This window comes from Calliphora vicina, chromosome 5, assembly GCF_958450345.1.
Source record: "Calliphora vicina chromosome 5, idCalVici1.1, whole genome shotgun sequence".
Classification (NCBI taxonomy): Eukaryota; Metazoa; Arthropoda; class Insecta; order Diptera; family Calliphoridae; genus Calliphora; species Calliphora vicina.
The window spans coordinates 30,589,069-30,615,690 of record NC_088784.1 but is presented as its reverse complement, the minus strand read 5'-3'; the positions used below and the strand labels follow the sequence as shown (position 1 = coordinate 30,615,690).

Sequence of the window (26,622 nt, the reverse complement as noted above, 5' to 3'; positions counted from 1 at the left end):
CAAATATCGATTTACCTGGACAAATACAAAGAAAACAGTACAATTTTTGTTTATTCTTTTCTTAATAAATATATCTATCAAAAGTATCAAAAATAATGACGATCAGTTACATAGTTTTCTATATATTGTATCTGAAAGCGGACCAAATTACCTAAAAATTGTCCGTTTTTTTGAAAACTAAAACCAGTCAACTTTGAAGAGCTATATCTTCTGAACCAAAAATCTGATTGTAATAAAAGTAGCATTTTTGAAATCGTTGGACAATTTACTGTAAAAGAGGTTTATTCAATATTTTTTAGGGACACGCGAAATTTTGATTTTTGCAACCTCACTTATTCTACGGGCGCCACTGTGCGACGTGTATAAGACCCTACAATGAGTCAAAATCGGAAAAAAAAGATTCGGCACTGCCTAATATAGCTCTTTTAATTGTTAAATTAATAATTTTGTATTTTTATTTACTGTTACTTTACAAACAAATTATTAAAAAATTTCCTGTTTAAACATATTTTATTAAATTTGTTTCTATTTAATATTCTTTTATTTTTGAACTGTTTTTACTATTAGTACTCACGGACATAAAAGTGTGCGGTACACGATATAAGACTTGTAGAAATGGCACCTTAAAACTAAGTAAATTTTAATTTTGGCTTTTAGAATCGATTGCAAACTTATGGAAATAGTTTTTCGTTTTTTCTAATCTATGTTTTTTACAATATTTATTGCTAAATCTATATAAAACTTATAAATATATTTGAATTTAAATAAACTAATATAGTTTTTAAATAATATAATTATGTATGCAAGTACACATATATTTTTAATTAAATATGTTGTCATAGATTTTATACCAAAAGCCCGTTTTTGTACCTCCTAAAGATGCAGCAATATTTGATTCATCTATTGACTGGTTATACAATTTAAGCGTGGATGGATCAATAGGGCCCCAATATGTAGAAGGTTTAAAGGCATTTTTGATGCGATCACAAAGTCTGGCTTCAGGTCTCTTGTAGGTAGCAATAAAGGCCCATACAAACAGTTGGCAAATGGCAAAGGCTGAGATACACCAACCTATAACTAAATAGGTTTAAAATCTAATTAATATTTTGAATTATATAAACAAAATTACAACAAATTACCATAAAGATATGCGGGATATTTAACACCATTATAATCCAAAGGTTTATACTCCACCAAAGTGTAAATTAAAATCGCTGTCATAAAAGCAGGCGTAATAATACTCCAGCACAATCTATAATATAGGGACGTTTTGATATTCAACATAAACTGTATATCACGGCAAATATTTTTAACACCTGATTAATAAATAAAATAAAACTTGTTTATATCTAGGTTTTTAATTATTGATGTTATTGAGTGGACTTACCATAGACCCAACCCGCCGATATTAATTCTAATATACCCAATACTATGGCCACAAAGGTTACACCATAGAAATCAATATAGTTTAACATATATTGTCCTCCTGGTGTTACATACATCAGTCCAAAACAATAGGATGCTATACATATTCCAATTACTATGTGCCATCTTTTAATGTTGGGAAAGAGTTCACATACCACCGTTATAACACTGGTAATGACGCCCACATTACTGCCGACACCCAAAATAAACATCATGAGAAAGAATAGGGCGGAAAAAATCTGAAATTTTTAATGAATGAAAATAATTAGGTAAGAATTTTTAAATAAATTTTATAGGTTTTTTTATAGGTTAGTTACGCCTAAAACTAATGGCCCAGCAGCTTAAATTATATTCGGAACTAGCTGACCCGGTTCGCTTCGCCACCCCAAGTAGAAGAGTGAAATAGTACTATTAAGTTTCCCTTTGTGAATCTGATTGTAAATGTCTAACTTCATATTTCTGGGTCCATTATTATAGAAAATGCAAAAGAAAGTTACCACTAAAGTCACCATTTGTGAATTCAAATTCATTCAGAATCATGTGTGCCTAATTTTAAATTTTTGGGTTTATTATTATAAAATATTCAAAAAGTACCATTGCAATAAACAAATGGTACCATTGATTATCACTTTTGCACTCATTCAGCACTCACTAAACCATAACCCGTCAAGTTTGAATTTTAAATTTGTATAGCCTTTCCTATATTATCAACTAATTTTGTTTCTATAACAATTAATATTTAAAAATTATCACAAAACCAAAAAAAAAAAAACGAAACCGCGGTTTTGAAATTCTTCGGTTTTTTGGAAACTCTAGGTCCGTTATTATAGTAAATTCAAAAAAGTACCTATGAGAACAAAGAAAAAGTATCAAGAAGTATGGCCTTGAATTTTCACTCACTTGGGACCATACACGCCGAATTTCATATTTCTATGTCCATTATTGCAGAAAATTCAAAAAGTACCATTAGAATATATAAAAAGTACCAAAAACTCCCCACTTGTGGTTTCCCACTCACTCCCATATAAGCTTAATTTCATGGTTTTAGGTTAATTGGTGAAGAAATTACAAAAAGTCGAATAAAGAAAAAGTACCAAAAAGTCTATCTCTAGAATGCTCACTCACTTAGGACCATATATGCTAAATATCATGTTTCTAAGTTCATTGTTATAGAAAATTCAAAAAAGTACCATTAGAAAAAGAAAAAGTACCAAAAAGTCTCCCCTAGAATTCTCACTCACTTTAGAACATATACGATTAATTTCATATTTTTATGTCCATTATTACAGAAAATTAAAAAAAGTACCGCTGCAATATATAAAAAAAAATCAGGCACTTGTGGGTTCCCACTCACTCCGGTCCATATAAGCTTTATTTCATGTTTCTAGGTTCATTGGTGAAGAAATTAAAAAAGTACCATTCGAATAAAGAAAAAGTACCAAAAAGCCTCCCCTACAATTCTCACTGACTTAGGACCGAGTATGCTTAATTTCATGTTTCTAAGTCCATTGTTAATTGTTAATCCCTTATTTCTAACACTAATTTCAATCAGATACATGTCAGCTAACTTTAATGTCGATAAGTGATATAATTTAAAATATTAATAAAGTACCATTAGGAGAAAAGTACCAATTTCCCTTTTCTTCCTTGAAACAATCAAGTTCGAACTTTAAAAATATTCCATATTGCCAAAATTGTTTATGCTACAGACATGTCTCAAAATATTAAAATCTGTGTTAATGTGCCCAAGAAAAAATATGTTTTAAAAAAAGTACCAAACTGTTTACCCGGATTTGGCCCAATATACACCTTGGCACTCGAGTTCCAAATAACACCCAGTTAGTTAATTTTTGTACGTAAATTTCTGTATTTAATGTAAATTTCTGTATCGTGGTGGGAGCTCATAATAAAATATTCGTATATCTATGTCAAATTATAGAAAAACATATTTTATGAAAAAGTACCAAAAATAAATACAATTTTTATCCCTTAAGGGTTCGAATTTCCAAAAAGTACCAAACTTATATTTTTTATTTTTTGTTAATTAAAGAATACGATTTAAAATTTGTTTCATGTTTATTGGTTTAAAAGATACATAGGGTGCAAAAAAAGTACCAAAATACAGTTTTTACCAGTTTTCTCCCCTAAAAGTTTTGAATTTCCAAAAAGTACGAAACACCTGTCAGCTTATTTTTCAAATGGAGTAACATCCTATTTTAAGTTTTTTTGTATCTTTATTAGTTTTGAAGATATAAGGTTACCGAATTTACCCGTTTTTACCCTTTTTACCACTAAACGTTCGAATTTCCTAAAATCCCTTCTTATCGGATCGTTTTGGGGAGGGAGGAACCCACAGTTAAAATTTCGTGATTCTAGCTTCAGCCGTTTGGGCTGTGCGATGATGAATCAGTCAGTCAGTAACGTTACTCTTTTATATATATAATTTATTTTCTCTGTGGATTTAAATCTTGTGTTAGAAACACAAGTCGAAATTTTGGACCTTTTTAGTGATAGCTTTAAATTCTGCATAACTAAGATTCATATAATTTAAAATAAGACCACAAGATTTTAAAAGAATCAGTTCATTAATGGACTTAGCTCCATTAATCCAATGTAAGCGGAAAAAAATTTAACAAATTTTGAAACTTTATACTTTGAATTAAATTGGTTACCGTTATATTCGGATTTCCACATACTTTCTATATTTTATTAAACCCTTCACCTTCGTGAGAAGGGTATATACATATAAGTTTGTCATTCCGTTTGTAATTTCCACAATATAATTTTCCGACCCTATAAAGTATATATATTCTGGATCCTTATAGATAGCGGAGTCGATTAAGCCATGTACATCGGTCTGTCTGTCTGTTAAAATCAACTTTCCGAAGCCTCCAAATAACTTACATACACGATTCATACATCAATATCTTCCGACTCGGTTGCTATTTAAAATCGAGAAAATCGGTTCACAAATGGCTGAAATAAGGAAATAACCAGGACAACCTCGATTTTTGACCTATTTTGACCTATATCTGGATTACTAAGTCATTAATATAGACAATATTGATATCTAATGATAGATATTTCAAAGACCTTTGCAACGACGTATATAAGACCAAAGTAAGTTGGACCTGCAATGGGTCAAAATCGAAACAGGTTTTTTTTTCGCTAAATATTAAAAAAAACAAAATTGAAAAAACAAAAAAAAAATTCTAAAATTAAAAAAATTAAAAAAAAATACAAAACAATTTGAAAAAAAAAATTCCAAAAAATTAAAAAATAAGATTCGGCACAGCCCTCTTACTTGTTAAATTTAAATTTGATGATGATTAATTGGAAGAAGTCGGAAGTTATAGATATCTCATTTTATAGAGAAATTAAAATATAGATATTCAGTATATATACTGAATACTGGCTAGGCTCTGGAAGAATGTGAAGTTTGGCAAATTCTGAAAAAAAAATTCTGCGTTGGAAAAATGGTTAAAAAGTACCACAGCAATATGGGGATTATGAGAAGGTCAATCAAGAAGTTAGATTAAAAAATTAGCTAAAAAATAAAAATTTCCCAGATGTTCCTCAACTACGGCCAATTTTTCGGGATGCATTGGAAATGGGCCTATCGCTGAAGATAATTTTTTGCACCGAACAGAATACCCATTTTGATAAAACTATTTTGAACTCTATATCCGTTCATGGTAATTTTTATCCTCTTGTTGTTAAAGTGCGATTTGTTCTAAGGTTTATAGAAATGTTAGTAAAAAATTGTTTTTCGATAATCCCCCTTATGGGCGGCACACCACAAAAAAGAGGGCATGGACCGCACATTTTTACTCAAACCGAAAATTTTGAAAGTAGAAGACTGCATACCAAATTTGGTTATGAAAAATTTTTTTAGAACTTCGCACGTAATGTTCATAGGGGCTGGTAAAATAATCGGGGTTGTCATAGAATCGGTTTTGAAAACGACAAAAGAGGTACATTTAACTTATGAAATCCAATGTAATATTTTGTTTAATCGATAAAGAATTTAATTCTAGATCGAATATAAAACAGATAACTTTCGATGTCACGAGACCATTGTACTTTTTCTGTCGTTTTCAAAACCGATTCCAACAATGCACATAGGTCTGGCGACCCACTTTTTTGGCCAAAACTAAAATATTCACTTATATACATAAATTCATACAAATGATACAATTAATAACAAAAAACATAATTTTTTTTAAGTTTTTAATAATTTAATTTTTTTTTTGTTTTTACTTCCACTCTGCCAAATTCTGAGTAAATCACAATTTTTGAAGTAAAAGTATCCTGAAACAAAAATTGATTTCTTAAAAATAAGCAAAAACTAGCAGAAAGTTATGGATGATTCCTAAGCACAAAATATCACTGTAATTTTGTGCGTTTTTGGTTCGTTGAAATCGGTTGAAATTATGTATGTTATATACATTATATAATTATGAGTAAATCACAATTTTTAAAGTAAAAGTATCCTGAAACAAAAATTGATTTCTTCAAAATAAGCAAAAACTAGCAGAAAGTTATTGATGATTCGTAAGCACAAAATATCACTGTAATTTTGTGCGTTTTTGGTTGGTTGAAATCGGTTGAAATTATATAAGTTATATACTATTTTTTTTTATAAAAAGTTAAAATCACTGATTTTTAGGTTATGAAAGTTTTTTATGTAATTTCTTATTACCATAATTTTTATTGAATATTTCAGTATTAAAAATTTAACTACTTTCCATCGTCATTAATATCCATAACTAACTGACTTAAAAAGTTTATTTATTTTCGTGTAATATGTGACTCAAAGAAAACAAAAAATTACACCACGTGTTTCAGTTTACCACTGCACTTAAAACATTGAACTTTCTCCCTTCATAGAATAACGGTTAATTGAAGTTTGTAAAAACAAAATATTTTTTTTGTTTATCTGAAGTGTTTGCTACTACATCCTAACAACAAATATAGGAAAAAGAGTTTTGAGTTTTGGCCAAAAAATGTGGTTCGCCAGACCTATGTGCAATGATTGGATTCTTGGATTGGAGAAGCAGTTTCTAAAATATCAGGAGTTTTCGTAATATTAAACAAATAATAAAAATAATCATATAAATGCTTGTAAATATTACTTCTTTTACAGTAAATCAAACTTACTTGTGGCACCATTGTAAATTTTGCTATAGCATCTGGATATGAAATAAACGCCAAGCCAGGTCCACCCTTCACTACACTTCTAATATCCGTAGTGCCCGTTTCATGAGCCAAATTACCCAAAATGCCAAAGATAATAATACCCGAGAGTAGAGATGTAAAGGTATCCAAAGTAGTTACAATCGTGCAATCCCTGAAATGTATAACAAATATTTATAAATAACAAACACTAATATTTAATTTAAAATTAATATTCACCTGGCAATATTGTGATCAAACCGATTGTATGAGGAATACATTACTATAATACCATAGCAAACAGTTAACGAGAAGAATACTTGAGTAACTGCAGCATACCAAACACTAGCGTCGAGTAATTTATCCCATTGTGGTTTAAGGAAATACAAAACACCATCAAATGCTCCAGGCAAAGTTAAGGAGCGCACTAACAGCACCAACATAATAAGATATGGAAATAGAGCTAAGAAATAGGCGGCTTTTCCGGAAGTTTTGATGCCACGTATAACAATCGATACAATGACAGCCCAGGAAAAGGCCAATGTGAGAGCCAAATACCAATCGGGGGCACCAATGCCATCGTCTATGTCGGGTGTTTCGTGTAAAATTACTTTGCTGTTGAGAAAAGAAAAACGAATATATTAAAGTTGTTGTTGAGTTCTTGATGTATAATAAGATTTTTTCAGTCGAATAAGATTTCCTTAGTTGTTTATTTGTATAAATCACTAATAGCAATGAAGACTTAGTATTTCATTGTGTAATTTATTCGAAAATTAATTAATTAGTGGCCTTAAATGAAAAAGATTCGTGAAGCATGTAAAGAAATAATAAATATGCAGGATGCAGTTGCATTAGCTATGGGGGCTCAAAGTAGGGTTACATCAACATGTACACTTTTTAAACACGTGCCATTTGTTTCCCATCCGATTTCAAAGATTTTTATATTTTTGGAAAGCGCTTGGCTAAATCTTGAATCTCGTGTGCTATTTATCTCCTATTTCCGAATTATAGGCATTTCAAAATTTAAATTTAAAAATTTTGCCTTATCTTGGTACACTTTTTTATAAGTATAATACGTACTTTTGGGCCGACTGGAATCGAATTTTTTCGTTAGTTAGACAACTAAATTACTAATAATATAGAAAAGTTTTCAGAGCAATATCAATTATGGATCCAAAACTAAACGATTTTCAATTAAAAAAATGTTGCTGTTTATTGGGCGAAAAGATGACTTAACTCTTTTTTTATTAAAAAAAACTTTCTTTAAGAACATATGTACAACCATTTTATGTTTTTCTGTAAGGTATTTTTACGGAAAATATTTTGGTATAAAAAACATGTCCTATTTTTCTATTAAATTGCAACAAGACTTGCCTATGAAAAATCTAAGCATACAAAATAAAAAGTAAAAAACAAAGTAATTTTGTGATACTATGAAATTATATTTTATCTGTAGATATACACGGCCTGTTTAACAAAATATTCAAAACGAAATAACCTAAGCAAACATCTGAGAAAGAAAAATAAAACTAAGTAATAACTAGGGTATTCAGTCGAATAACCGTTAATCGGTTAACCGATTAATTTTGGTTGGTTAACTGTTCGAATAATTTAAAATTGCCGAATTTCAAATAACAATTAACCCTTTCGCTACAAGTTTTAACTGGACGTGTTAATAGATGTTTTAAGTATATTATATGGTTGGTATTGATATCAATATTGACTGATATTAATATTAAGGTCCTACGTATCCTGGTTTATCCGTTATTCCAAATTAAATTTTTAGTCCTGGAAGCTTATCCTGAAGCCCCCAGTGATTTTTATTTTAATATTTTTTATATTTGTATTTCCCTAATATATTTTTAAGCATTCTAAATCATTTTTATTACAAAATTATAGTTTTTAAAAATTTTATATGCAAAAAATCGAAGGCACTTTTTTGAAAAAAATAATTTGGATTCAAAAATCTATTTTCACACATTTTCAAATTGCTATCAATCGAACACGCATAGCGATAATTCAATGAAATAAATTGTAAACATCTCTAAATATATTCCAAAAATAGACTCAAAAACTATTTTTTAAAAATATTCATAAATGTCGAAGTTATGTGCAAAAATCTAAACTGTATCCATATGGATACAATGTAGCGAAAGGGTTAAACCAATTAATTCGATTTCGATTCGAGTCGATTAACCGAAACTTCTTTTTTAACTTTATATAGAAATATGTATACTTTTAAAAACACAATTTATTTCTTAACTCATGAACGTTCCCTTCTAGCAATAGTTTTTTGAAGTATAGCTCCAAAACTGAAACTAAAGAATTGGAAAATGACCTTTTTTTCTAGAATGTTCAATGATTAGCTTTGTCCTAATAAATCTTTTATCAGAACTTAAAGAAACTATTAAAAGTAATGGAGGATTTTATATAATTAGAAAAAACTAAAAAAAGAACTGAGACATTAGATATTCTTTATCATCGATTTCTCCAACATAAGAACACAACTTTTCAGGAGAGCCAAAAAAACAGTTTTTTCGCGTATTACTTGGGTTATTAAAATTCGGTATTCTACAATATTTTTTAAAATCACCCACTCACAGTGGTCAAAATGCTCAATCTAGCCGGAAAAAAGTAATTTTGTTTAAATGTTTCAAAAGCAAATTTTTTGTATGGTAATATGTTGACAATTGTCCATAGTACATAACGGCATATTTTTTTTTCTTTAAATAGCTACACTAGCATTGATACATTGCTTCAAAAACAAGTAATTGCCACTTTGTTAAAAAATTAATATCTCAAGCGACATTTAACAGTGCAAGTGAAATTGTCGTCAAAAAATAATAAGAACAATTAAAAAAAAATTGTTGGTGTAATTAATATAACAAAGGTAAGAGTAAAAATCACTGTTTAAATTTTTCATAAAATATGTTCTGTTTAGAAAAACAAGTAAGAGTGCTATATTCGACTGTGCCGAATCTTATATACCCTTCACCAAATTATACTTCAAAACTTTAAATATTTTGAGATAAACAAAATTTTATTTTTTTTCCAGTTGTTTTTTTCATTATTTGGAAAAAAAAATTTCAATTGTTATTTTAAATTTTAACATTTTTTTTTTAAATTTTAAAAAATTTTTTTTTGTTTATTCAATTTTTTTTGTGAAAAAAAATTCTGGTTAAAAATTTTTTTTTTCAATTTTGACCCATTGTAGGTCCAACTTTGCAAATGTCTGAAATATCTATCATTAGATATCCATATTGTCTATATTAATGTCTTAGTAATCCAGATATAGGTAAAAAATCGAGGTTGTCTTGGTTTTTTCCTCATATCTCAGCCATTTGTGAACCGATTTTGCTGATTTTAAATAGCAAAATTCTCGAAAGCATGTCTGACAGAATTATTGAAGATTTGGATCCCGAAGATATCTGGGGTCTTCAGAAAATTGATTTCAACAGACAGACAGGCGGACAAGGCTTAATCGACTCCGCTATCTATAAGGATCCAGAATATATATACTTTATAGGGTCGGAAATGAAAAATGTAGAAATTACAAACGGAATTACAAACTTATATATACCCTTCTCACGAAGGTGAAGGGTATAAAAATGCAATTATGTACATGTGTGTTTTAAATGTGAAATTTTTGTTCAATGTCCAAATTCTATTAGAATTTCAAATGGTAATTTAACAGAGTTAAGCTTTAGTTTTTATGTTGTCGTCATCTATATATATGTAGCTTTTTAATGTGTAAAAAGTTAGCTGCCACTTTTTGCCTCAACGATTTTTATTTCATTTAGAGTTTAACATGTCCATTACAAGGAAGGAGCTGTATTGTTATTTTTAAGGTTGGCGTGGCATTTTGCCCGCTTCAAATTTTTTAATGAATGGTATCCTTTAATTCCTTCAACACATACAGAAAGGCGGTGTGAAAATTTCAGGAAAATCGGTCCAGCCATTTCGCCGTTTATAGGCTTCAACCAAACCCACGAAAAAATGTACATACAAAAACACACATTCATGCCCAAAAATTTTTTTTCTCAGATTGTTTATACTGATGAAATATACAAAGTACAAAGTTTTATGTCGATACGGCTTTTCAAAAGACTTTTTTCCGGCTAGATTGAGCATTTGGACCACTGTGCTACTGAATTCTCATATATAATTTGTTTTTAAAATTTTGCATTATTGTGGACTTTATGATAGATATAGGGTTTTCCTTTTCAAAAATATTCAATGTGTATGTATGAAATGATCAGATAGAGGGTTTTGCACTTTAATATAAATTAATTATTTTGATTTCATTTATGCCATCTGTCAGTTTTTAACGTGATTTATTTAAGATAACTTGATTTATTTCAGATAGCGTTAATACAATATTAAACAAAAAAATTATAGAAAAAATTATTTTGTTTTTGTAAATTTTTTTGAAGTTTGATTTAAGAAATTATTTCAAAAAAATATTTGAAAATATTTTTTTTGAAAAGATAGAGGGTTTTGCATTCAGAAAAATTATTTGTGTAAGATAGAGGGCTGTTTTACTGAACATTTTATCATCAAAAAGTAATTTTCGTGAAAATCAAAGATAGAGGATTTTGAATATAGGCCCTCGAGAGAGATTTTTGTTAAAACTAAAGAAAAAAAACTAACATGTGTTACAAAAAGGATCTCAAATACCATATTTTTTTTAGCTATTAGTAACTTTTTTGTTGAATTGTTATGTTTTGTTTGTTTTGTTCTTTTTGTTAATAAAATGCTTAAATAAGTATACAAAATTCGTGGTTTTATTTTCAGTTTTAAATTAAAATAGAAATTATTCGGTTAATCGAATAATTTAAAATTAACCGATTATTAACCGATTAAATCAAACCCCCGATTAATTATTTTCACGATTAAACGATTAAAACAGAAACCCGATTAATTGAATAGCCTAGTAATTACTGAAATAACCTAAGCATACAATAATAATGCTTCGAATTCAAAAATCTGGCCACTTAGAGATACTATATTGTTGATACTAATAGACTATGATAAAGTTAACAAAATAATAATGTTTCGTGTTACAAATATATTTCTTACAAAGGAAACATATGAAATTAGAAATTTATTTCCACTTTTTGTGTGAAGGACTCCATTAAATCATCACAGTTTACTAAAATAAATCGTAATAATAATAAAACTTACAAAAAGAAATGCTCCGCTGATGTCTTCTTAATCGAACCATTAATTGCCTCTGTTGTCACTTGCGTCTCCAATGAATCCTCGCCCTTTAATCTGGAGTCTATACATTGATCACCCCATTCATCGCGACAATAGCTCCAAGGTAATATCGCATAAAATGATAAAATTAAATAACGTAACGTCAAAGCCATTAGAGAGGCGTAATAGGTGGCTATGAAAAACGTAGACATGACCTGACCATAACCAATACCTAAGAGATGTTTAGAAAAAATTAATATTTTCCTTTAGCTAAAGTTATGATTTCAAATTACCTCTCATTATGGGCGCATAATCGAATACTTTTACACCGCCTCGACTGGAAAACTGACCTAATATCATTTCTAAATAATAGATGGGTTTACCCACCAGAAATAATACTATTATGTAGGGTATTAGGAAAGCACCACCACCATTTTCCAATGCAATAAAGGGAAAACGCCAGACATTGCCCAAGCCTACGGACAGGGCAATGCAGGACATTAAGAATTCCACACCACTTCCCCAATGACCGCGGCTGGGTGGTGTTTGAGATTCATTGTTGGGTATGGAGTCACAGGTTTTCTAAAGTAAATAGTTAAATTTTAAAGTAAAATTAATATATAATATTAAAAAAAGAAATTATAATTTCATAAGGATCTTCAATTTTAATATTAAAAGCATAATTGCAATTAGTTTTTATTTTAAGTAAATAACACTGTCCAACAAATTGAGACTTTTTGATTGGAACAGAATAGCGATAATTCTGAAAGGCCATGTCGGTCAAGCCCGACCATATAATACCCTACACTAAGTAAAAGAACAAAAAAAAATTTCTTTTAAAATTTTAATAATTTATATTTTTGAGTGATTTTCGGAAGTGGGCCTTATATGGGGGCTATGACCAATTAAGGACCGATCACCATAAAATTAGGTCGTGTGAGTTATGTCTATATTAAAGTTAACCATGTTGAATTTTGTGTGTTTACCAACATTTTTAAGCGATTTATGCACGTTAAAGTGATTTTCGGAAGCGGGTCTATATGGGAGCTATGACTAATTATGGACCGATTGTACCAAAATTTGGTGACATGAATTTGGGTATATAAAACTTATTTGGAGCGGAATTTGTGGAGATACATATATAAATTAAACATTTATGACCGATAAAGTCCAATTTCGGGAGGACATTTGTATGGGGGCTAGGTGAAATAATGGACCAATTTCAGCCAGTTTCAATAGGCTTGGTCCTTGAGCCGAAAAAATAATATGTGTCAAATTTCATCGAAATATCTTCAAAATTGCGACCTGTACTCTGCGCACAAGGTTTACATGGACAGCCAGCCAGCCAGCCAACCAGACGGACGGACATCGCTTAATCGACTCAGAAAGTGATTCTAAGTCGATCGGTATACTTTAAGGTGGGTGTTAGACCAATATTTTTGGGCGTTACAAACATCTGCACAAACGCATAACACCCTCCCCACTATGGTGGTGTAGGGTATAAAAATGCTGTAATTTAATGTCTGAGAGAATTCTTATTGTCAGAGTTATATTCTGGAATTTTATGGGAATCATTTTTGTGGAAGGTTCACACCCTCTATCATCTCTTTAGGGGTCAATGTGAACCTTTTTTTGAGAAAATTAAAAAAGTCCTTTCAAAAAGGACATTAAAGGATTAAAATATATTACGAACATTTTTGTCGGAAAATTTTAGTGGGGGTCACCAAAGACACAAAAGTTCCAAATAGAGCGCTTTACGATTAATTAGCAAAATTACACACCATCTCGGGTCTCATATTTTTTAATTCAAGTATGATTCGAAGGATCTGAAATTTTAAATATAAATAGTCCTTAAGGAGATCTACAAAAACGTGCATACCTATGTAAGTTTTCTCTTTTAGTTCAAGAGATATTTAGGTTTATTTATTTATTTTTATACCCTTCACCTTCGTGAGAAGGGTATATATAAGTTTGTCATTCCGTTTGTAATTTCTACATTTTTCATTTCCGACCCTATAAAGTATATTCTGGATCCTTATAGATAGCGGAGTCGATTAAGCCATGTCCGTCTGTCTGTCTGTCTGTCCGTCTGTCTGTCTGTCTGTCTGTCTGTCTGTCTGTTGAAATCAGTTTTCAGAAGACCCCAGATATCTTCGGGATCCAAATCTTCAATAATTCTGTCAGACATGCTTTCGAGAATTTTGCTATTTAAAATCAGCAAAATCGGTCCACAAATGGCTGAGATATGAGGAAAAAACCAAGACAACCTCGATTTGTGACCTATTTTTTTACCTATATCTGGATTACTAAGACACTAATATAGACAATATGGATATCTAATGATAGATATTTCAAAGACATTTGCAACGACGTATATAAGACCATAGTAAGTTGGACCTACAATGGGTCAAAATCGGGAAAAGAATTTTGAACCCGAATTTTTTTTTTTTAAAAAAAAATTTAAAAAACAAAAAAAAATTTTTAAAATTTAAAAAAAAAAAAATTTTAAAATTTAAAAAAAAAAAATTTTCAAATTTAAAAAAAAAAAAAATTTTAAATTTAAAAAAAAAAATTTTTTAAATTTAAAAAAAAAAAAATTTTAAATTTAAAAAAAAAAAATTTTAAAATTTAAAAAAAACAAAAAATTTAAAATAACAATCGAAAAATTTTTTTTTTCAAAAAATTCAAAAAACAACTGGAAAAAAAATTTAATTTTGTTTACCTAAAAATATTTAAAATTTTGAAGTATAATTTGGTGAAGGGTATATAAGATTCGGCACAGCCGAATATAGCACTCTTACTTGTTTATAATTCTACTCGATTTATTTTTTTTTGTTTTTTAGATATTAGCTATGGAGGGTCGAAATTTTTTTTAAAAATATCAGCTATTTCTGCTATAAAATTCTGAATAAAATCAAAACAACTTTCTAACCGTTATCTTGTACATATAAAAAGTTACATGCATCAAAAGTTGGAACATGTAAAAATGGCCGTCTTTTTTAAGTTTTTTCCCAAAAAATCCCTATATTTTTCTTTTGTGGAAAAAAACTTTCTTCGGGACTATATAAAATTTGTTTATGATCCGAAAACAAAACCTAATGCAAAAGCATGTAAAGTACAATTTGGCTCACTTAAGCGGGCCTAGTCGCCCCCATACCTCTCCAAACTTTACGAATTAAAAAAAAAAATAGGTATGAGTAAAAAAGTTCCATATTTGTATAATCTCATATCTTGTTTAAGGTATTTATAGACGGCAATACTGAGTATTAATATTTGTCAAGTATCCTAATACAATTTCATTGTCTAAACAAAATTTGTATTAGATTTTCAAAAAAAAACCAATGATTTTTTTTGATTTACGGTCGGTATTCAAAATTTGTTTAAAACAATTCAAAAACTTTTATTTTAATATTTTTTTTCTTGAACCAGCAGTCAGGGGATGACCCCTACTCATGCAAAGCATTGTGTTGGAACTAGGAAAATAGGTTATGGGAGGGAGGATAGAGGGAGTAGTGTTTGTGGACATTTGATTTGAATTTTCCTATATTGAAAGCGACAGGAAAGACTTCAGGAGGAAGCTTATTCCACATACTGACAGTACGGCTAAAGAACGAATTTTCCCTGTAATGTGTTGTGCAAACAAAAATATCAAGAAAATATTAAATATAAATAAAGGTTGCAGAAAAATATCAATCAACAAAGAAATAAAATATTTGTAATACTTTCGTGTAAACAATTAATGTTTTTTCGAAACGATTTCAAAATGTTTTTGGAACACATTTTCCCCGTTTTAGAAATTTTGGTATTTGAAAATAAAAAATGTCAAAAATTATGATACCATTGATTTAAGAACATTTCGATCTACATGATTTCTAAATTTTGTTATAATATCTTTAACCGTTAAAATTGTACATTAATTCAAATTTTATATTTGTGTCCATGGAAAATCCCTATATTATAATTTTCTAGTTTCTAAGGTAAATGACGTCCGAAAGATTCATGATATTATTTAACCTCACTAAACTGTTAATCCTCAAGTCCTAAGGATTTCACCAATACCAACTGCTTATGCAAAAAGCTTGTATTGCTTGCTCTCTTTTGAAAAATTTTAACGTTATTCTTTATTATTCCATGCAAAATGTGTTTTGGAAAAATCTTAAAAAATACGTTAATTTTCACATGTTCAACCTTGTGTGTAACTTTATAGGGGCGAGATAACTGTTAGCAAGTTGTTTTTGGCGATTTTTTTAAAAAAGTGAGACCTGATGTGACGTTACATTTTGCTAATTAAGCGTAAACAGTAGGGTATTCGAATTATTCGATTTTTCTCTTGTTCGAATAAAATGAATAATTCGAATAAGAGATTTTAACTTGTTCGAATAATTCGATCACACGTTTAAAATTAATCGAATTATTCGAATAATTTAAATTTTTTAAAAAAGTAAAGAATGAAGTTTTGATGCCGGTTTTTTAATATTTTATTGTTAAAGAAAAACAAAAAATAACGTTAAAGTTAACAATTCAAGTATTGATAATGTTAAAAAACATTCGAAAACAAAGTCCATCATTAAATTTTCAACAGAAACATTCTGATCAGATTAATTCCCGAACAATCTACAAAACAATTGACTAGCAAACCCTTTAGTTTTCGTTTTGGAACTATGGTTTAAAAAATTTGAGATGGTTGGACATGATCCTGAATTCAAATACAATATAAAAGTATTAAGAACTTTTTTATGTCGTTCATTATTATGTCGTTTTAAATTGAGTAACTAATTCTTTAGTAAATTAATTATTCACTATTTCTAAATTATTTATAACATATTGTATTATACATCAAGCTCTATCAACGTTGACGAATCTTTGCTTAATAAAGTGGTCTTGGGGAATTACACAATAAAGGGAATATGTCCAAAGTTTAATATCATTGCCAGTGAACGTGGCTAATTTGAAGTCAGGTAGTGCATGATTTACGCATTTACAAATACGCAAAAAGTTTATTACCATGTTAGACAAAGATGTGCAACGATGTTTAACATCATGTATAAGACGAACTCCTTGCTTTTCTTGCAACAAAACGTTAGTTTGCAATATTTGTGTTTATCATTCGATTTATTAAATATTTTGCAACACTAAAGTACACGGTTAATAATATCACTTATATACATATATTTTAAGATCATGGCCTTCATCTATTTCAATGTAATCATTAGAAACCATCCTCAATATCACTTTCGACGACCGTTTCAAAATTACATTCTCCATCACATTCAACTCCACTTTAATCTATGTTAAAATTTTGATTATTAATTGCAATTCTTCTAATATTTCGCCAACTAACTAACAATTATTTTATTCCGTACCTTTTATTTTCATTAGTTCAAGTCCTAAGTTAAAAATTTTAAAAAATTTGTTTTTAGAATTGTAACTTCTTGCAATAATATTTATAGATTTATAAAGGAGCTATCGGAATACTCATCTACAGTGATCGAAAGTCCCTTTGTCTTTAGTTATTTGTCGAATTTCAGAAACAATACAATTTTTGTGAGTCATTATTACTTATTTGAATTTGAAATTACGAAAAATTTTAAGCAATTTAATAAATTTAAATATATATGAACATTTATTCGTTTTATTCGATTATTCTACATAAAATTGTTCGAATTATTCGTTATTCGAAACTGGCCACTTTTAAATTGTTCGAATAATTATTCGTAAGAAATTATTCGATTAATCGAACGATCATTAGTCGAATGGATACCCTAGTAAACAGCTTTATTTACGACGTTGGTATCTTTGGTAACCCACACTGAAAATTTCCGGCAAAAATTTTCGTAGAATATTTTAATTTTCTCGAAAAAAAGTGTCAAATTTACCCTTAAAGAGAGAAGATAGAGGGTCATGATCTTCCACAAAAGTTATCCCCAACTCAGACAATAAGAATTCTCTCAGACATTAATTTTTTTTCGATAAATAAAATAAATAAATTTTTATAAATATTTTAGGTAAACAAAATTTAATTTGTTTTTAATTGTTTTTAATTGTTTTTAAATTTTTTTTTTCGAAATTGTTTTTTATTTTTTTTTTGAAAAAGCTTTTTCCAATTTTTTTTATTTATTTGTTTTCCGGTTGTCCCGGTTTTTTCTTTATATCTCAGCCATTTGTGGGCTGATCTTGTCGTTTTTAAATAGTAACCGAGCCGGAAGAATTCCAGATATATTGATGTATGAATCATGTATGTAAGATATTTGGGGGCTACGGAAAGTTGATTTCAACATACAGACGGACAGACGGACATGGCTATATCGACTTCGCTATCTATAACGATCCAGAATATAAAATTATATATACCCTTATCACTCATGGTGAAGAGTATAAAAATTCAGACTGGACTATAAGTTTATTATATAAAAAATTATCTACTCAACATGCCCTTACAGAATTATAGGGTCGTTATTCTATTCCAAAGATGCTGTTGGACAGTGTAATTAAAGCTTAATAAGTTAAAAGGGATTATTTATCAAGAAGCGTTGTTTGAAACATTAATTTCATAATTTCTCTACGCTTTTAACACAACTCCCATTCTAGTGTAAAGCAGTTGGTGACCAAACACCTGACAACTCAAGTTGCCAGGTGTTAAGCAAACTACAGACCATGCAAAAACCTAAGCATACAAAATAAAATCTGAAAAACAAAGTAATTTAGTTATCCAAAGAAGACATATTTAATTTAAAGGAAGACTGCCTTTGTTTTTCAAAATATTCACAACGAAATAACCTAAGCATACACAAATTAAAGTTTCATATCAACTACAGTTGCCTGTTGTTAGGCAAATTATAGGATGTAAAAAACTAATCATACAAATAAAATGGCTAAATGAAAATAAAAATGGCTAAATTATTTTTTTACTGGCTAAATAAGATTGAAAATGGCTAAATTAGCAGCACTGCCCCACACAGAACGCTATCTAAACAAATAATAATTTGTTTTAAACAAATAATAATTTGTTTTAAACAAATAATAATTTGTTTTAAACAAATAATAATTTGTTTTAAACAAATGATATTTGCCTAGACCCCATACAAATTATGCTGGGTAATTCAAGCAAAACAAATTTACACACATCATTAAAATGATAAAAAAAACAAATTTGTTTTCATTCACTTTTTTTACTTATTTTTTTTTGGTTTAATCATTCTTTAAATAAAACAATTTTAAACAAAAATACTAACTTCAATATTTTCTTCACTTTCCGCCGAATTGATTGTGATCAAGTCCACTTTGGAGGACATAAAACCAGGATTATCAAAAGCATTATTTTCTCTACTCATTTTGTTAAATAAGTATTATTTTATTTGTTCTTAAGTTATATATATTTGTTCTTAAGGAATATTTTTTTATTTTTTTTTTTAATTTTTGCACATTTTTCACTCAAACGTTGACACGGAATAACTTATCGAGTCCAATTGACAGACAGTCTTATAATAAGCAAAGTGTGAAGTGATCTTTACGTTTTGTAGAGAATTCCCAAAATGATAAGAGCATTCAGTTCAGATAACATCAACATCATCATCAGCGTTACCAACAACAAAACAACAAATTATTGTTCCGCAAAGTCTCAGTGTGGGGCAGAGGGGTACTACAGGTTATAATTGGTTTCATATTTTATTAGTCAGTTCATGAAAGCGTATGAGTAGGTGTATTTGGATTGATCAATTCGTTTGCAACATCTGGTAGGCTCCATTACTAGTACTGCTTAATTAGTGATTCCTAATGTTAAGATTTTCGGTATATGAAAATGTTAGATCAGATCAGACTGAAGTTGACCACATCGTTTTGGAACAACGTTTCAGAATTCGTTGCTCGTTCACAATACTATCAATTTCCGATAAATCATATTATTAGATCTTAGCGAGTTCTCAACTTTTCATTACAACTGTTATATTTATTCAAATCGCCGACATTATAGATATGAATCTGACATTTGAGATTCTTATATATTCAAATCACAGACCTTTAGATGTTAAGATGTTGTATTTTTCATAACATCTGTTATGAATGGTCTTTCATTAAGCGCTTCATATCTTTAGATTTGAATAAAACAAAGTATGTGTGAGATATCATCGACATTTTTTATTAATTTAAAAGGCCGATTGTGACATATTCGCATAGACTTGCGATTTAAGGAAACCCCACAAGAAAAATTTTAACGGGTCAAATCACACGATATCGGTTGCTAGTTCACTCCACATGAGATTACCATGCCCTCAGATCAATACCAAACATAGACTTTTTCGGGATTCATTGGACGATCTTGGATCTCGTGTAGATTGGTATCTTCACAAATTAGACAATTTGTTTGTTGAAGTACCCATTCATCCAGAAAAAGGGCCTCTCTGTAAAATGAGCGAAGCATGAGGATCGTTTCCCGAACAGAGCACCCATTTTGAGAAAACAATTTTATTATTTGCGCGTGTTGTTGAATGTAATGTCCGTCCATGGTGATTTAGCAAAACAAACGGAATAAAGTACAGCCAACATCAACTGTTAAAGTTCGGAATTCCCTATTGGAAGACCCTTTTGATATTAACATCGCTGTCACTACAGATATAAAGCTGACATTTGAGGAGACATGCGCCAAATGCATACGATTCGGATAAACCGAGCCGCCGAGTCTTGAAATATTAGAACATTATGACATAATAATATAATAAATATTAGAATCTTTAAAAATGTGACCATCAAATAAACTTCTTTTGAATATCATAACTTTGTTTTAGACTTATGAGCTTAAATATTCAAAACCTAATGCAGATCTATAATAAAAATCATCTTAGACGTACAACAGTGACTGATAATATGTGTAGCGCATTCTAAATATTTTGTTAACTTGCGTTCTAAATTATCTGTTAAATAAATTTTAATAACCTCTATAAACTTAAGTTGTTTTAATGTCCTATTATTAAGATAATATGTGATTAATAAATTCAAAAACAGAAAATCGCAAAGAACTAAATAAAAACAAAATACTTTAGAAGAGTCACAAAAGAATTTTGAAACTATAAAATATATCAAATCAACTCTGCAAATAAAAATGTAAACATTTTTTTTGTTAATGTTTAAGGCTCTTTTCACAATGTACGATTAAAAGTTAAGGGGGATTTTAAACACGTGTTAGACAAAAAGTTATTTAAATCAAAAAAGTTCTGAAGTCTCAATTTAGTATAAAAATTCTAAAAAAAATTGAATTTCACTTAAGTTAAAGTTTTTATAATCTGAATTTGTCTTTACTATTTTAAAACAGGAAATTCGAGAACAAATACCAAACTTATCGCCTTAAGTATTGTGATGCAGTTTTTGTTTCCATCCGGGGTATGCTAAGTCTGTCCAGATTCTTCAATGATCTGCTTCCTTTGAAATCTTCTTTACCAAAGAGCATCTTTGGAATATGTTTGTTAATGGGCAAAACTTCTAATATACGATTCGAAGAGATAAATGCTTCGGCTCTTGGTCGGCAAACGACTTCTTATTATAAAGTAAATGCAACGGATGCAATCAAATGAGATGAATTCGTTTGCTCTATAAGTTAAGACTAGCTAACGAGTATAATCCGACTAGATAAATGATTCGGATAACGACTAATTATGTATAAATTCTTCAGTTCTCATCGGCTTACTACAACTTATTGGCTATGACTAGCTAATGAGTACGATCCGACGAGATAAATGCTTCGGCTCTTGTTCGGCTAACGAACAGTAATCGTGGTTTAAGTGGTTTCTGTTAACCTAACCGCCAGTTTGTTTATTTTCACACTAAATTGTAATAATTGCATATGTTGAAATTGTTTTTAAAAAAGTAAACACAATTTATAATAAGAAAATTTTAGCAATACTAAAAGATACTTAAGCAATAATACAAAAACAAGTTCAATAAATTTATTATTAACCCAGAACTTTATTGGAAAGTAATTAATGATATCGAATGATTTGTTTTTTATTAGAAATTTATATTTGTTGTCATATATACAATAAAGATATCGATGTAAAGTGTTTATATTTAAAATATTGTATCTATATAACGACACTGCGTAAAAAAAATCATTGTTATCAAATATAGCAACAGAAAATACAAATAACACGTTTATGGCAGCCTACTCCAATATTTCAAACACAGAGGAATCTAAAAATAATGAAAAAAAATAATTTTATAGGAATTTTAAAAATACACTTAAACTGACAATACCAATTTAGGTGTAGGGTATATCCCCCACCTAGAATTAATAAAAATAGTTATTTTTATACCATTCACCTTCGTGAGAAGGGTATATATAAGTTTGTCATTCCGTTTGTAATTTTCACAATACAATTTTCCTATAAAGTATATATATTCTGGATCCTTATAGATAGCGGAGTCGATTAAGCCATGTCCATCTGTCTGTTGAAATCAACTTTCCGAAGCCCCCAAATAACTTACATACATCAATATCTCCGGAATTCTTCGGTTGATATATAAAATCCATCCACAAATGGCTAAGATATAAGGAAAACACCAGGACAACCTCGATTTTTGACTTATTTTAGAACTATATCTGGATTACTAAGTCATTAATATAGACAATATGGATAACTAATGATAGATATTTCAAAGACCTTTGCAACGACTTATATAAGATCATAGTAAGTTGGACCTACAATGAGTTAAAATCGGAAAAAATATTTTTTTACCCTATTTTTTTCACCTAAAGTTTTTTTTTCGCTAAATAAAAAAATTGAAAAAAGAAAAAAAAAATTTTAAATTTAATAAAAACAATTCAAAAAATTTTTTTTACAAAAAAAAAGAAAAAAATTTTTGTTTAACTAAGAATATTTAAAATTTTTATTTTGAAGTATAATTTGGTGAAGGGTATATAAGATTCGGCACAGCCGAATATATGTAGCTCTCTTACTTGTTTTTTTTTTTGCAATTTTTCATATCAAACATTTATTTTCTATGAAATTGATTAACCACAATCAATTAACCAGCAATTAGTTTTGATTTAAAAGACAATTTTTCTATATTTTCTTAATTCAAAAACTCATTGGAAAGCACAAACCCCAACAAATCTCTAAACGAAATTTATTTTCAAAACAGGCTTTTCATTTCAAGACTACAGGCATTTTTAAAAAAAATTATTTTTATGATTGATACCTTTCAGCCAAAATAACCATTATTGAAATGTATTTAAAATGTGGCTTACATATATTTTTCTTTATATTATCAACAGTTAATCTCTGCATAATAAAATGTTTAGTATTATGTTAAATATTTAGATAAAAAACACATCATTAAAATGTTGTTTTTTGAATTTGTTTAAATGTGAAACAAATATGTAAAGGGTCTTCCAATAGTGACTTCCAAACTTTGACAGTTGATAGCGGCCATATTGTTGAAGCTACATCTATCGAATTTGGCTGTCATTTATGCAGTTTGTTTTGCCAAGTCACCATAGAAGGATATAGCGTTCAACAAACACGCGCAAATGATAAAATTGTTTTATCAAAATGAGTGTTCTGTTCGGTCAACGATCCGCACTTGGACCATTTACGTGATGAGGAACTTTTCTGGTCAACAAACGATATTGTCAAACTTGAGATAATACCAATCCACATGCGACCCATGAGCGTCCAATGCATTCCGAAAAAGACTCTGTTTGGTGCAAATTTCATTCTGGTGGCCTCATCGTTTCATATTCCTTTGAGAACGACGTTGATCAGGCCATCACCGTCAACGAAGACCGCTATAGGTTGATGGTTACCAACTTCACAGCGGCCCTCAAAACCAACATATCCCATGCCATCGGTCAAATTCAGCCTGATTAATGCGCCAGAGTCATCCCAGCAAAAATGGTGCTTCTTCGGAAGCAGGTTTGTAAGGCAGAGAGCACTTGTATACTGCTACCACTTCGCATGAAAGGCTACATGATTTTTATATGGGATTCCTCGCGTAGAGGCTCTGCATAAGGAATCCAAAATAAGCATATTTCTCAGCTTTAAAATTAACCTGATTTCATCGAATTAAATATGTGCAAATAATTGTGCACATAGATTTTAGAGCTACTGAGAAGCAATACAATTTTACAGACCCAGTGATTACCTAACAAGAAGCGCTGGTTTTTTTCTAAGTTCTTCACCACCTATACGAATAGCTTAATGTATGCCTTCCAAAATCATTTTTGTAAGGCAACAATTTTAGGATGCAATTAATGTAGCAGTAGAAGATGCAGTAGTCATATTTATTGCTTCCAAATCCAGAATATTTTTTGCTGGGATGGAAGATTCGATATTTTGTATGCAACCAGCGATGTACTACATCATATTCCATATCGATAGGCCTTTCAAACGAATAAAAAATTTCGAGATATCTCCCACACACTTTTTATACCCTTCACCTTCGTGAGAAGGGTAATTGTAATTTCCACAATATGATTTTCCGACCCTATAAAGTATATATATTCTGGATCCTTATAGATTGCGTAATCGATTAAGCCATGTCCGTCCGTATGTCTGTTGAAATCAATTGTCTGAAGACCCCAGATATCTTCAATAATTCTGTCAGACATGCTTTCGAGAATTTTCCTATTTAAAATCAGCAAAATCGGTCCACAAATGGCTGAGATATGAGGAAACAAACAGGACAACCTCGATTTTTGACCTATATCTGGATTACTAAGTCATTCATATAGACAATATGGATATCTAATGATAGATATTTCAAAGACCATAGTAAGTTGGACCTACAATGGGTCAAAATAGAAAACAAAATTTAAAAAAATCAAAAAAAATTTTAAAATTTAAAAAAAATAATTTTTTACAAAAAATGAAAAAACAACTTTGAAAAAAAAAAATTAAATTTGTTAACCTAAAAATAATTAAAATTGGTATTTTGGAGTATAATTTGGTGAAGGGTATATAAGATTCGGCACAGCCGAATATAGCTCTTTTACTTGTTTTTATTTAGATTTAAAGATAGCAAGCGCTTAATGCAAAACCCTTTACTAGTCAAAACTAAAACAAATTGCCGTTTCCTGAAATGTTTTCATTAATTTTGTTCGATTTTACATATGCATGAACATTTATTTTATTCAAAAATTGTATCACAATCAATCTATTTAACCGCATTTATCTTACAAATATTAAGGGTATTCACTAGATCTTAAAAATTAAATTTTTATTTTACCAATTTAAAGTACATTATTAGTGTAATTTCATATTGAAGTTCCTTTTCAAAAAGAACTATTAGCTAAAAAGTTACAGGCATTTCAAATATTTTTTAGTTTTATAGCTGGCCCTTTTCTTCAAAAATCCCTGTTTGTGAAATCTTGTTATGTCTTTTGCTACAATAAGTTTTATTTATCAACAATTTGCCTCTGTATCGTATAATAAAACTTTTATTGCGGTACAGGCTGAATTTTTAGATAAAGTCTGACTAAAAAAAGTTTGTGGCTTTTGGGTTGTTTTTTTCCTAATACTCTTTTTTGAAGTTTTACGATTTGTGGAATAGGTTTGTAGTTGTAGTTGATTTTAACTTAAAATTTAATGAATTTTGAATGAAACCATATAACAAATGTATCAGATATAAAACATGATTTTTCGGAATTAATTTGAATAGTAAAATTCCATGACAGTTGTACTTTATTTTTATTGAAGTTTCTTAAGCCCTGTCAAACGAACTTGTCATACTGTGCTCACTATTTGACATTTGTGATCAGTTTACTCTGGCTAATTATCATGAATATATTGACGCTTGAACAACGCTAACAAAGAATCCAAATTTACTTTGAAAATTATTCATCGATTCGCGCAACTTATAGACGACAGTTTTATAGCGAAATTTTATTCAGCGATGAGGCTAATTTTTGGCATAACGGGTTTGTTAATAAACAAAATTGCCACATATGGAGTGAGGCCAATCCACAACAGACCATACATACTCCATTACATCCAGCAAAATGCAAAATGCGTATGGTACGGTTTTTACGTATCATCGGTCCTTATTTCCTTAAAAATTAAGTCGCAGCTCGCGTTACGGTCAATAGATATCGTTACCTTACCATTATCAATGATTTTAGTTTGATAATATGAATGTCATTAACCTTCGCTTTACCAATACCCACCCGGGTGACCACATCGATTTTATTGGTTTAATATTTTTTTTAATTTTGTTTCGATTTAAATGAAATTTGTACTCACTGAACAAATTCTAGAGTTCTATAGAATTTAATAGAACCATTTTAAACTTTTTATAAGGTTTTTTAAATTTTTTAAAATTTCGTTCGTCGCATATATTTATAGAAGTGTAGTGTCACCCGGGTGGGTATTGGTAAACCATGTACATAAAAAACCTTTGGTAAAGCGAAGGTTAATCAAGGCGAGATGTGTTATCAAAAGGATGGCGCTATGTACCATACGGCGACCGCAATCATCAATTTATTGCAATCAAAATTTGGTGATAACTTGATTTCGAGAAATTCACCTGTAAATTGGCCTCCATGGTCGTGCGATTTGACACTTCTCGATTACGTGAAGACACTGGTTTATGCTGATAAGACAGCAACACTTGACGCCTTGAGAGCCAACTCTGTTCGTGTTATTCGTGCGCTTCGTTTAGAACAGATAAAAAATTACCAACATTGCGGGACTACTGCGAGAAAATGTTGCTGATGCTACAGAAGACCTCATCTCAGGATTGTATCAATGGTGTCTGTACGCTAAAACATCCGAATGGAATGTACACTCAATCTCCGAAGGAAACCATCAATATCCTTCTGGATACTTAAAAATTTTA

General features: G+C 29.6%; 1 protein-coding gene across 1 annotated transcript; it reads right to left on the bottom strand.

Annotated features, from left to right (window-relative positions):
- Window positions 1–417: 417 nt before the first annotated feature.
- Window positions 418–19,273, bottom strand: LOC135961725 (sodium-dependent nutrient amino acid transporter 1-like). The gene is made up of 8 exons (XM_065513278.1): window positions 19,032–19,273; window positions 12,093–12,381; window positions 11,785–12,031; window positions 6,841–7,215; window positions 6,586–6,775; window positions 1,388–1,664; window positions 1,140–1,316; window positions 418–1,077 (listed from the first exon to the last, which is right to left on the bottom strand). Exons 1-8 carry the CDS (start codon window positions 19,128–19,130, stop codon window positions 821–823), a joined length of 1,911 nt encoding a protein of 636 aa, XP_065369350.1. The 5' UTR covers window positions 19,131–19,273; the 3' UTR covers window positions 418–820.
- Between the last annotated feature and the right edge of the window lie 7,349 nt (window positions 19,274–26,622).

Coding starts and splice junctions, on each gene's coding strand:
- LOC135961725 (XM_065513278.1), bottom strand. CDS start 19,130: ATGAGTAGAGAAAATAATGCTTTTGATAATCCTGGTTTTATGTCCTCC. Junction 7,216..11,784: donor TCAGCGGAGCATTTCTTTTT/GTAAGTTTTATT, acceptor TTTTCTCAACAG/CAAAGTAATTTTACACGAAA. Junction 1,078..1,139: donor ATATCCCGCATATCTTTATG/GTAATTTGTTGT, acceptor AAACCTATTTAG/TTATAGGTTGGTGTATCTCA.